Genomic DNA, 12,120 nt, shown 5'->3' on the forward strand with positions numbered 1-12,120 from the left:
TGCTTTTTAAAAAAATTCCTTTGTAAAGTGTGTTGACGCTGCGTTCGTTCGTTTCTTTGAACTTGAGCAGAAATCTTTGATCCACAGGTAGGGCACAGTTTTGTGACCTCAGTGTGAGACCCCCAAGCATGGCAAGAATTCGTAAGTGATGAATGCTGCAAAGTTTCCACCTAGAAGTCCAGGAATGGCATAAGCCATTGTTGGTTTTCAAAACAGCCTTTTTTATTTTCAAAAGGGCTCGCTGAAGCAAAACCGTGGGTTTTTTTGGACCCCCTGGGAGCAGTTGAACGGTCAAAAGACACAGCACAAGGGATCTTGCCTTTAAACCAGCCTGCCATGAACAGGCTTTCAGACTCCATACTCTGGGGCTCTAGCTAAATACTGAGTTTGCAGGAATTTGGTTTCCGTAAGAGAAAGGAAAACCACTGGCCCCAGGTTATGCAGGTGGTGACTGCAAAACAACAAACTGAACTAGCAACGATCCCGTTAGCAAAAGATACTTGAGGGAATGAACTTTTTGCCTTGGGCCATGGCTTGCAGAATCAAAATGAGCAGAGGTCAAGGAAATTTGGTGGGGGTAGAGTACTTTTGGTATTGCCGTGCTGTTAGAATTTCTAGTACTGGCTCACTGGATAGGGAGCTGGATGTGTTTGTCTATGATACAGGATGGCTGCTCTAAGCTGCCCCAAAGTGATTGCACAGCCAAGTAAGACACTTTTGAGCTAATGGCTGTCAAACAGCAGCTGTTGCTCTTTGGGGAGTCTCTTCTATGCAGAAGGAAGCAATGCTCTTGACAAATACCAATACCTCAGCTCAAAACACACACGTACCCAGCACCATCAAAGCAGGCAGTGGCGTGGAGGCAATACCAAACATGCTAGCAAACAAAGCAGATAGTATTCCAAGCCAATTCTATTCCAGCAGGGCCCAAGGTTGCGCTGTGGCCTCCTGCTTCCGTTTTTGCCATGTATTTCCTCTGTCAGAGGCAGTACCCCTAGAGCTGTTGGCGATTGTGAGTTGGGCAAAAGGAGAAAAGTCAACGTTTCGTCTTCCAGAAATCTCACTTTTTGTCTGTCCAGGAGCTAAAACAGTTTACGCTACTAACATTCTGAGTGGCAAAAAAAGAAGTGAGGGTCAGTAACAAGTGTTTCCTCGAAATAATTTACTCGCTAGGATCGCACCAGAATAACATTTTGTTTTTTAAAGAAAGGGTTTTCTTGATTGCAGAGCACTTGGTGTTCTTCGGCTTTGCCTTCCCGTCTCTAGGAGGAAGCTCTGGTGGGGATTCCAGCTCTGCTTTGAGCTAACGCAAGGCCCAATCCACCCCATACCTTAGGACAAAGTTCATAGCTTGTCGGCACTTTCCTCTGGAGCAATATGCCCTTGGTGGTTCAGATGGTTGCACTGATGCCTTGCCCTGTAGCAAATGGCCTTTAAAGCAGATAGCAATAGGCACCCACTCTAAAGAAATACCCATCTCATGCTGGTTCATGTCTACAGCAGGCTACAGGCTAGTGTGTTTTTTAACACCCCAAGTTCGTCATCATAACATTGGAACATAACAGCTAAATTGTTGCTTTAAAAACACCACCACCACATGCTTGCCATGGATGTAAATGAGTCTCCTGTAAACATGCGTTTGGCACTCTTGAGCGATGCCTCTGCCCCGTTTTCTGACTCAAGTCATTCAAAGCTCCCGGGAACTCTCCAAAGGCAACTCTTCTGTGCTTCCATTTGCCACAGACACAGCGAGAGTTCTTGGCCCGCCCGCAACCCACAGTCTCAGTTCATTTTACCGGCTAGTTTTATTTATATACTTAGGACTATTTGTACAAGTTTTTTTTAATTGAGAAGTTTCTATAGTTTTGTATCTTCCATGCTACAGCCAGGCCTGTTTCTCTCTCTCAACCCCTGTACACCTTTCCCTCTGTGGAGCTCTGACTGGTCTCATTTTGAACAAATTTTTGTTTTTAAATAAAAGGTGAAAAAAACCATGTGGCTTGACTGCTTCTTGGAAAGATAGTTACTTTTAGCTCGTTGTCATCATTAAGCAGTTTCAAGGAGATGCTGGTCATTTTCTCCCTATTAAAGCGATTTAAGACAAAATATGTCATTATGATGATTTTCAAACTATGTTCCAGGAAACTCTTGAGGTTCTGTGGAAATTTCTTGGGGACAAGGTTAAGGATGGTTGACCAGTGTTGCTGGCAGACAACTTCACCAGCTCTACTGATCCTTTCACTAGTAGCGGGATTGTTACCAATGAGGAGTACCCAATAAATTCAATCAGTCTTGTCCCTGGGACAATATTTGCAATCATCAGGTGTATTCTAGATATACTCTGAAATGTGTGGGGCATATTGGAGGGCCAGGTCTCCTGTGAACTGGCTATCTGCTCTAGAACACCTTGACAATGTAGATAGCAAGATTCCCTGAAGTGGTGGAGCACTGGAAAGTCAACAGTTTCAACACAATTGAACTATCCTATTATGCACAAGAGGTTCATGTTAAACAGTAGTAAAAAGTCTGCCCCCCTTGAAATGTATGCTTGCTTCGAAGGCTGTTTCCCCCCAATTTGGAACTGAGGACTAATCCACAATCTAAGAAATGGTTGTGTGTGAAGTTTTGGTTTACCTAGAAGCTGATGTCTGCATCCAGCACAGCATTCTGTAGCCCAGCCAACTTTTAAAGGTCTTCATCTCAGCTTCTTAAGATTGCAAAAAAAAGGGGGGGAAGCTACTTGAGAACTCAGGTGTTATTTTAAAGTGGGAGGTGCATACCAGGTCTTGCATTTGCAATATGTCCCTTGCAGTTGGTCTCTTACACAACTTCCACTTAGCTCTAATGAATAACTGATCTTTCTGCAAGCTACAAACAAAATTGCAATTGACTTTCCATACTATGGTGGTTACTGAACTTTTTCTGTATGTTCATTTTACCATTTTCTAGACACACAAATGGGAGTAGCAACTGCCTTACCATGGAGCTTACCAAGGAGGCTCAGGCTATGGGACTTTGGGTGCCATTCAAACCCACAGAATTTAAGATTTCTGAAAACTACAATATCTCTGCAAGATGTTGCTGGGATAGTTCACTGAATCCAAGCCTCATCAAAATGTCACTGCCCTAAAGCACCAAATTTCAAAAGCCTCCATGAAATGTTGCCTGCTATCATGATGGAAACATTTCTCTCCATCACAGCTGGAGAAGCCTGGCTGATCTTTTGGGTTTTTCCACCTCAGATGACAAATTAGAAGTAGATAAGGCTGGGCTGGATTCCCGTTGTAGAGACTGGGCCTTCCTCCATGTAGGATCCACACAGCTCTAATTTAAGCTATACGTACAGGGTCCCTTTACCTTTTACACCCAAGGTGGAGATGGCGTCCTCTTTAGAAATCACAGATAACAGAATTCTAGAGTTGGAAGGGACCCTGATAATCAGCCAGTCCAACCCCCTGCAATGCATGCAGGAATATGCAGCTGTCCTATATGGGGATCGAACCTGCAACCTTGGCATTGTCAGCATCATGCTCTAACCAACTGAGCAACCCAGACGCACAAAACACAGCTGGCCTGTATAAACAACACCCAACTTGTAGACCAGGGATACCAATGCCGTGAAACATTCAGTGACCTCACCTGTACGGATCATGCAATTTGGAAGGAACTGGTCCACCAGGAACCCCCACTCGCCATCCTGCCTAAATTCTGCTGTATCACAATGAAATCATAGACTACAGATGCACCTGCCCAGTCTCTACTTCGACATTAAGAGTGTGTGGTGTTGTTGGTTGTTTTTTTTTTTTAAAATGACGCATCTTCAAGCTTTCTGGCACCCATTGCATAGGTCCACATCTTAACAGGGTACTGAGGCACATTGCCAAAGAGCAGGAGGGGGAACAAGTCCATGTCTAGAGTGGTTAATGTTCAGCTTGTAGCAGAGCAATGCCCCTCCCCTCCCGCCCTGAGAAAAAGACAACATTCTCAAGCACATTCTTCTCTATCAAACGTGGGTTGTTTTTTTGTTTATTCTTTGAAACTTGACAAGCACTCTAACATCTGTACTTGTGGAAACATCACAAGGAAACAAACAGGAATTCTAGATTTTTTTTTTTCTTCCTTTTAAACCTTATTAAAAATGAGGTTGGTCCTAAAAATATAGAAAGAAATCAATTTAAATTCACAAAAAACTGTACATTATCAAAAATTCACTAAAACAAACACATTTGGTTATTCATATAAAAAGTGTGATGTCCCTCTTCCTGCTGTTCAGAGCATCTCACAGGATGTTGGGTTGGTTGGTTCCTTTCTGATATCAAATCAAGATGAAGGGGGAAGAAAAAGCCAGTAGTTGGATGATAAGGCCAATTATTCTAGTTGCAATTCTCAAAATCCAGTTGGGGGGGGAAATGCATGTAACTTTCAAAAAACAACAAGGTATTTTATACACTGACTCCCCTAATGAAGATCAAGATTAGGACAAACCTGGATTCATTCTTTTAAGGTGTGAGGGTTTGAATCTAAAAATTTTAACATTTCCATAACAAAACAAAACAAAAGCCCAACAATTAACACTTCCAAACTCTCTAGAGCTTTCTCATAGCTGAGAAAAAAAATCCCAACAGATCGGGGGGGGGAAAACATTACTTTAAAAAAAAAAAACCCACCAAAAAGAAGCTGTTACAGCACAAGTTTAGATAAAATATAAATATTTATGCATAATATAAAGTCAGTTTCAAATAGACTTCAAATCTACCTCTTTATTTTAAAAGCAAAAACAAAACAAAACAAAAATCCCAAAATTTAAAATAAAATAAAGTTTGAGGTTATTTGATAGAAAAAGGCTACGTTTTGTTGAAAACAACGGGGTGGGGAGTGAGGTTGGGGTAGAGGAAGCACAGTAAGGGAGGTTTCAGTCTCCAGGCTACATCACCTGTGGCTGCATTTTACTTACATCAGTGCTCTTGCAACTGGATTGGTCGACGCGGGTAGGGGGAAAACACAAACACACACACCCCCCTCATTCAATTGTAGCACAGGTGGAAATGCGGGAGGAAAGCCATCTCCTGATGGAACCCTGCCAGCCGTTTATCTGCCCCTAAGTGATACCCGTAATTTACAATGGTTTGAGGAGCTAGGCTGGGTATGAAAAGCAGCTAGGGAGTTAAGGTTACAGGAGATGGCCTTCCTACCACTCCGATCCACCTGGGTGGTGGAAGAAAAGTGAAAGAAACAAGTTGTTTCCTCTTTTATCTCTCCTATATGCCTCCTATGCATCTGCACCACGGCCAAGAATACTGGACCAGCATCCTGAAACAGACTGGAGAAAAACCAACGGCAGCAACACCCCTGTTCCAGGACAGAGGCAGCTGGGGTGGACTAGGATGTAAGCCTATGACTCCTGAATACAACAAGGGTCGGGTGAATCTGTTTCCCAGACAGCAGTCTCCTTAGAAACCATTGCTCAGCAACAGTGTGAGGCTGGTGCTTTGGAACCAGGTTATTACTTCGAATACAGATTGCTAGTAGGCATCCGTGCACCGTGAGGGGGGTGACTGATGGAGAGGTGCTGAATTGCAAGAAACGAGATGACCAATTATGCTTGTTTAACAACTGCCTTGTGGACTGTTTGGGGTATTTTTCTTTTAAAAAAGGCTAGAGACCTAAACATGTATTTTTAAAGACTTTGTTAAAACCGCATTCCCTCTTGCACCAAGTGGGAGCGGGAAGGATTGAACATCACCTGGTTTCAGCCACAAATATTTGAATCTGCCAAGCGCTTAGCACCAGAAACCCAAAGACAGAAAGTATCACAACTGCTTATTCGCATCAGGCTCCTTCTCACGCTTTAATATGGCAACAATCCACCAGAATGTCTCCTGCACAGGTTGGATAGCAAAGCATCCCATACCTGCACATTCATCTCCATGGAAGCTTGTGCAAGAGCTGTTCTTGGTGGACTGTGCGGGTTGTTAAGTCATTCGCCAAAGCTGGAGCAATCCATTGCTTCAATGGAACAGGGCCTGGGGGTGGGACCCTCCACAGACCGCTCTATACCTGCTCAGGCAGCTTCAAAACAAATTCTGGTTTTGGTGGTTCTGGCACTGGAGTTAATGGTAGTTCATTGAAAGAGGCTACTCTTGCCCACGTGGCAAAAATAACGATGAATGGAACCGCGATTATTTCTCCTCTGAAAACCATCAGAATCCAGTTGGAAAAGGGTTTAGAAAAAAGGCTAAAATGTTAAGAATGTTCACATGGGGTATGTATGAGTGGCGATCTAAGGTAAAATACTATGTAGCAAATGTAGACAAAAGCTGAAAGGAAATACCTATGAATTCCAGATCTTTAGACTGAGGGCAGCTGTGGACATTCTGCAAAGGCCATAGTTGGTGGAAGCAGCTTTGTCCTTTCACTTGCATGTAATGTCCAAAGCTGCCCTTCTGGATTGAATCTCAGTCAAGGTAACCAAAGGAGGCAGCACGATTTAGACCCCACAGGTTAAAAATATGGTCAGGAGACAGGAACCTAACATGGAGGAAGATGAAATGGTGGCAGTTTTCCCTCCCTTCTAATGGGCTTAATCCCACATCTTGTCTCAAGGAGGAAATACCTACGATAGATTGGGAATGGTGTTCCAAGGCAGGAAACAACAATCCTACCAAACGTACAGATAGATTGCAGATCGAACTTTGTAGACAGTAGCCATCCCTGAGGAATAACGCTGGGGCAGAGCTGGGGGACAGGGGACAGGGTGGGGACAACACTCAATAAGGCCAGAATCCCATGACATGATCTTCTGAAGAGCTGGAAGGGGGCATCAGAAAATCCTTCCTCCCAAAACGCAGGTTACATCAACCCCACTCCTGCAAGCTCCTTTACTTTGGTCCCTTGAAGCCTAGTGATACAATCCAGCAATGTTACCCACGACTAAGAGGGGGAAATGAGCTGTATTCTTGCAGCTGAGACTTGGGCACTGCAATGGACTCATGAGCTGCCCCTGCTGAAGTGTTCCCTGTGGAATCAGGGGTGGGGAAGAGGCTAGCAGGAAGGTTCATCCAGCTAAACTGTGGTTTGCATGAGGGGGGATTATCTGGTTGATACTGTCTTCTTGGTACACACTCGTTCTGGATTATTCCCATTTTGTTCAACTCCCTTAGAAACTAAATCTGGAATAAACCAATATTGAGCAAGGGGGGTGATGAAGATTAACCAAATATATGAGTGCAAGACCCCAATTTCATACAAAGAGCTCAAGCTATGACTACCCCTCTGGAAGCAGCCCATCTTAGTTGAACCAAGAGAATGTGGCTCACAGGGGTGATACCCTTGAGAAGGGAGTACATCTTGCATTCACATGGGCAGAAGTACCTCGACATCCCAACTACTCCAGATGAACACCAGCTCTAAGCCATATACCCTTGGTTTCAGAAAGATCATTGGAAACTGGGGGAAGGAACCGTCCACGGCTACAGTGGTTGTTCAGCAGTGGTGGGGAGAAGAGGCCGGTTGAGACAGAGTTGGAAAGGGCGAAGGGGTGGGGTGGGGGGTAGAAGCAGCATGTTTCAGTGTCATCAAGGTTGTCATTCCCAGAGGCAGGAGTGATCTGCTTTATACATTTTCAACGCGACTCTAAAAAGGAGAAAAACTTAACGTTCACGTTACTGGCCATTAATGCATGGTACTGACACTGCACAGAAAAAAGTGTTCTTACACATTCACTAAGAACTATTGCTATTATTAAATAGCCCCAGCTAAGCTGGGGTTGTGGGTGGTTGTTTCTCCATTTGAAAAAAAGGAAACTTTTTTTTTTTTTGGCTTACACAGTTCAGAGAGTTTGTGTTGTTTAGAGCGAAGAAGTGAGGGGGGCGGGGGGGCTTCTGAGGATCCAGGCGGTGAGTGAAGCCGCCCCATCGTTAAATGCCAATCCAAGTCCAATCATTGTGAGAGGGGGAAACATTAATCAGCAGGTAGCAAGATGGAGCTCCAGAAGAGACAGTGTGCAGCACAGGGTTTTGAAATGGGAGGGCTTCGCCTTTGGCTCCTCTCATCTCTCCCCATTCTGCCAGCTTCATGGGTTTGTCTCCTGTTTTCCCTGATAAAACTCCTCCCACCGGCTCTCAAAAAACTGGCGCATGGTCAGCCCTGCCTTGCCCACCTCGGACTCATCCTCATTAAAGGTCTGGCAGTTGTCGAACACCAGGGCAGCATCAGCAGCAAACTCCTCACAACTTGTGTACCTGCGGAGGACAAAGAGAACAGCAGTCAGCTTCCTGGAAGCAGCTAAGAAAATCCAGCACTCAGGCAGAAACTGCAGGCGCCCTGCAACACCACAATCCTACCCCTTGGTGGTGAGAGCAGTCTCAATGCACACTGCTTTAGCCAGCTCTTAGTTACTGTGAATCAACCCTCCTCTCAAGCTCTCCCCTCCCCTTCCTTCATTTCTTCCCAATGGCTAGAATGCAGGGGCAGATTATTATCATGTTATTACATTTATACCACACCTTTCCTCCAAGTAGTGCACCTTTTCCCTGTTCTACCTCCACAACAACCCTGTGAGGTAGGGTCTAGTCTTAAGTCGCCTGGTGAGCTTCATAACTTAGTGGGGATCAGCACTCAACAAGTTCAGTTGATTAGAGCATAGTGCCGATAATGCCAAGGTTGCAGGTTCAATCCTTATATGGGACAGCTGCATATTCCTGCATGCATTGCAGGGGGTTGGACTAGATGATCCTCAAGGGTCCTTTCCAACTGTACAATTCTATGATTTGACACCTGGTCTCCCAGGCTCCAGTCCAATGCTACATTGCACCAGCTTCTTTTTCAACAGCAGTAAGCTAAGGCGTAATTTGGATTTGGGACCTGTCAACTGTAGGAATGACTCAGGACAGCAGTATGGCATGTATACACTTGGCACAATTCCACCAGTCTTTCCCTTGCTTAGGCTACCACCATTTGCAGGTGTCATTGGGAAAGGGAGGAGGCTGCTGAGCTTGAGGCTAATTTGCAGGAAGGTTTCTCAAGTCTGAGACCTTAATTTACACTGTAAGAAATAGAAAGGAAAGATCTTGTGGCATCTTAAGAACTAACACAAATTTATTTGTGGTGTAAGCTTCCATGAGCAAGAGTCCAGCTCATCAGATGTAAGAAGTCCTCTCCAAGTTGGCAAGTACTGTATATACACATGGGTGTGGAAGGGGGGAAAATAAAGCTGTGAAATCAGAGGGAAATAAATTTCTAAATGCACAGACTGTGACAATTCTGATGAAACTTAAATGTAGTCTGATCTTGCATATATGTTCCTGCCAACATGGGGCAATGCTCCATACATCCGGACTCTGGTCCACAAAATCTCATGCATTAATAAAGGGGTTAGTTTTCAAGATACTACAACACTCTTGGATGGTTTTTCTGAAGCAGACAGATACAGCTACCACCCCCCCCCCTCTCTCTCTATATATATATATACAGTGGTGCCCCGCAAGATGAATGCCTCGCTAAACGAAAAACCCGCAAGACGAAAGGGTTTTCCGATTTTTAGCGGCTTCGCAAGACGAATTTCCCTATGGGCTTGCTTCGCAAGACGAAAGCCCATAGGGAAATCTCCGGGGACAGCGGGGAAGCGGAGCGCGACTTCTCCTCTGTTCCCGGACCTGTCCTGAAGGCTTGCGGTGGGAGGTCCGGGAACAGAGGAGAAGGCGCGCAGCGCTTCTCCTCTGTTCCCGGACCTGTCTTGAAGACTTGCGGTGGGAGGAGGGCTTTCCTCCCCACCGCCAACATTCAGAATGCTGTTCTGAATGTTGGCGGTGGGGAGGAAAAACCCTCCTCCCACTGCAAGCCCCGGGAACAGAGGAGAAGCGCTGCGCGCCTTCCCCTCTGTTCCCGGACCTGTCCTGAAGGCTTGCGGTGGGGAGAAAAGCCCTTCTCCGCACAGCCAGCCCAGCAAGCGGTTTCCATAGGAACGCATTAATTGATTTTCAATGCATTCCTATGGGAAACCGTGCTTCGCAAGACAAAAAACTCGCAAGAAGAAAAATCTCGCGGAACGAATTAATTTCGTCTTGTGAGGTACCACTGTATATATATATATATATATTAACCCATCTCTTCCAATATCGTGCCCAGGTGGTGGATAAAACATTGTGCCTTTTTTCTAAAAAGTCTTAACTCAAATTTTGCATGACTGCAAAGGACACCAGCTTTGTGATCACTACCTCTGCCATTCCTACATCACAACGCTTGGCCTCCCCAAGGCAGGCCTCGTCACACACTCCTTTCCCTGCACAGCATCACCTTTCTCTCAGTAAGCCCTCTGGAGACCTCAAGTTTAGTAACTCTGCAAAAGAAGCCAGGCCCAAGGGCTGTGGCATACTGCATGGGACCACCATGAGGCGTGTGCTAGCTCCACCTGCACAAAACTACCCCATTTGTAGCACACAAAACCCTCCAACCAGGACCAACCCCCACAATTAGAAAGGGGTTGTGTGAGCGCCATTTGGATTTGCAAATGCCTTGAGCTGGCCCTGCCACCAGCAAGCTCCCTCCCTGGACTCACCCGCCGCGCAGCAGCCGTGCCCTCATGGTGGCAAAGTCCATAGGGTTTTTGATGATTTTCCGATAGCCAGGCACTAGCCGGGGGTTAACTGGTTCCAAGAAAGGCCAGGCAGCTTCATGCGATTCCATCTCCATCAGGATGATCCTGACAAAAAGGGGCCAATGTAAGAGTCAGGGCTAAAGAAACTGGAGCGCTTATTGGTCAAGCTGAGAAGGCCTCCCAAGGAGCAGGCGGAGCCCTAGAGGGGATTTACTGACACTCTAACCAAATTATTTGGATCATTCATGCACCGCCTACTAACCAAAGAGGTTCTTGTGGCAGCTTACTAATGCAACTAAATAGGCAAGGGTTGCTCTGGTGAGCAAAGGTATACGCTGCCTCTCTGCTTCTGAATCTCTGGGCCACAGCACATCTGAGAGGAAACCGCTGCTGCAGAAGCCAAATGTAAGTCCCTCACAGAGTGGGGCTGCTTCACCCCATGTCCACTGTGGATGTCTCTCTGCATGGCAGATGCAAAAAGCCCAGGGAAAGCAAATGGGATTTACAAGCCTTCTACAGCCATCAGGTGCTCCAGGTGCCACTCTGCTTCTGAATCTCTGGGCCACAGCAAGTCTTAGAGCACATGGTCTTATCCCTATGGCGTATTCTGCTCCACACCCTTCTCCCCTGGACACCAACTCCGAGGTGACACCTACTCGCAGAAGGTGAGGTCGGCACTCTGGCCTCGTGTAGACACTCTTCTTCGCTTGGAAGGAGATAGGCCTTCACCCGAGTATCGGGGCGGTACGCTGGCCAGGTTACTGCGCTGCTGGTTTGCCGCTGACCGAGATCGGGGCCTGAGCTCCTCCTTTCCAAAAAAAGCCCCAGAACTTCCACCTTTTCTTTTCTTGCCGCGTCGTGGAGAGCCATAGTCATCCTGGTATTCTCTTTGCATCTGTACCATAGAGAAATTGGAGGGGCGACAGGGATGTGTGTGTGAGAGAGAGAGGGAAGTAAAGAGCCATAAACTGGTGAATTTAGGAATCCCACTTCAGGGAAGGTTTTCCCAAAGGCAGCACAAAAAGCCTAGAGCTATCTGCTAGGGATACTGCACGGTCCCACACTGTTGCGCCCCCACACACTCCAACATTCAACACTCCCTCCCTTGGACTGCATCTCAGTACAAATCGTGGAGCAAAGGAAGCCCTGCCAGTCAAGGAGGAAGTATCAAAGAGTTTGGGATGGGACAGATTCTAGCCCACATGGAGCCAGCACCTGAGCGATGCAGAGGAAGCAGAACCAGTCACCGGCCGGCACCTCGGTCATCTTGGGCCGGTGGCAGTAGAGGTGGCAGCCACGATCGCAGCTATCGCATAGCAGCAGGTTCTCATCATCATCCCCTTTCCGGCACACTAGGCAAGTCTGAAGGGCAGGGAGAACAAGGAGGGGTGAGGACCAGCACCACATTCAGAGGTCCAAGGCCAAAGTTGAGCTCCGAGAGCTCTCCCTTTTCCCTTGTCCCCAAATTGAGCTCCTTCCCAGCTAGATTCATCCAAGCCACGGCTCTGCTCTAGCCAACCCCTTTG

The 12,120-nt window shown here is 46.4% G+C and overlaps 1 protein-coding gene across 7 annotated transcripts in view; it reads right to left on the reverse strand.

Annotated features, from left to right (window-relative positions):
• Positions 1-4,010: 4,010 nt before the first annotated feature.
• BAZ2A (bromodomain adjacent to zinc finger domain 2A) overlaps positions 4,011-12,120 on the reverse strand; it is a 66,185-nt gene continuing 58,075 nt past the window's right edge. For 6 of the 7 annotated variants that reach the window (XM_053375045.1, XM_053375042.1, XM_053375046.1 and 3 more), the window contains exons 26-29: positions 11,810-11,956; positions 11,251-11,489; positions 10,556-10,699; positions 4,011-8,240 (exon numbers count right to left, since the gene is read on the reverse strand). In XM_053375045.1, coding sequence (XP_053231020.1) covers positions 8,072-8,240; positions 10,556-10,699; positions 11,251-11,489; positions 11,810-11,956 — 699 coding nt within the window. In that variant the 3' untranslated portion in view covers positions 4,011-8,071. The remainder of the gene's footprint in view (positions 8,241-10,555; positions 10,700-11,250; positions 11,490-11,809; positions 11,957-12,120) is intronic. The other variant, XM_053375047.1, reaches the window with a different exon arrangement.

The sequence above is a fragment of the Podarcis raffonei genome, chromosome 2 (assembly GCF_027172205.1).
Source record: "Podarcis raffonei isolate rPodRaf1 chromosome 2, rPodRaf1.pri, whole genome shotgun sequence".
NCBI classification, from domain to species: Eukaryota; Metazoa; Chordata; class Lepidosauria; order Squamata; family Lacertidae; genus Podarcis; species Podarcis raffonei.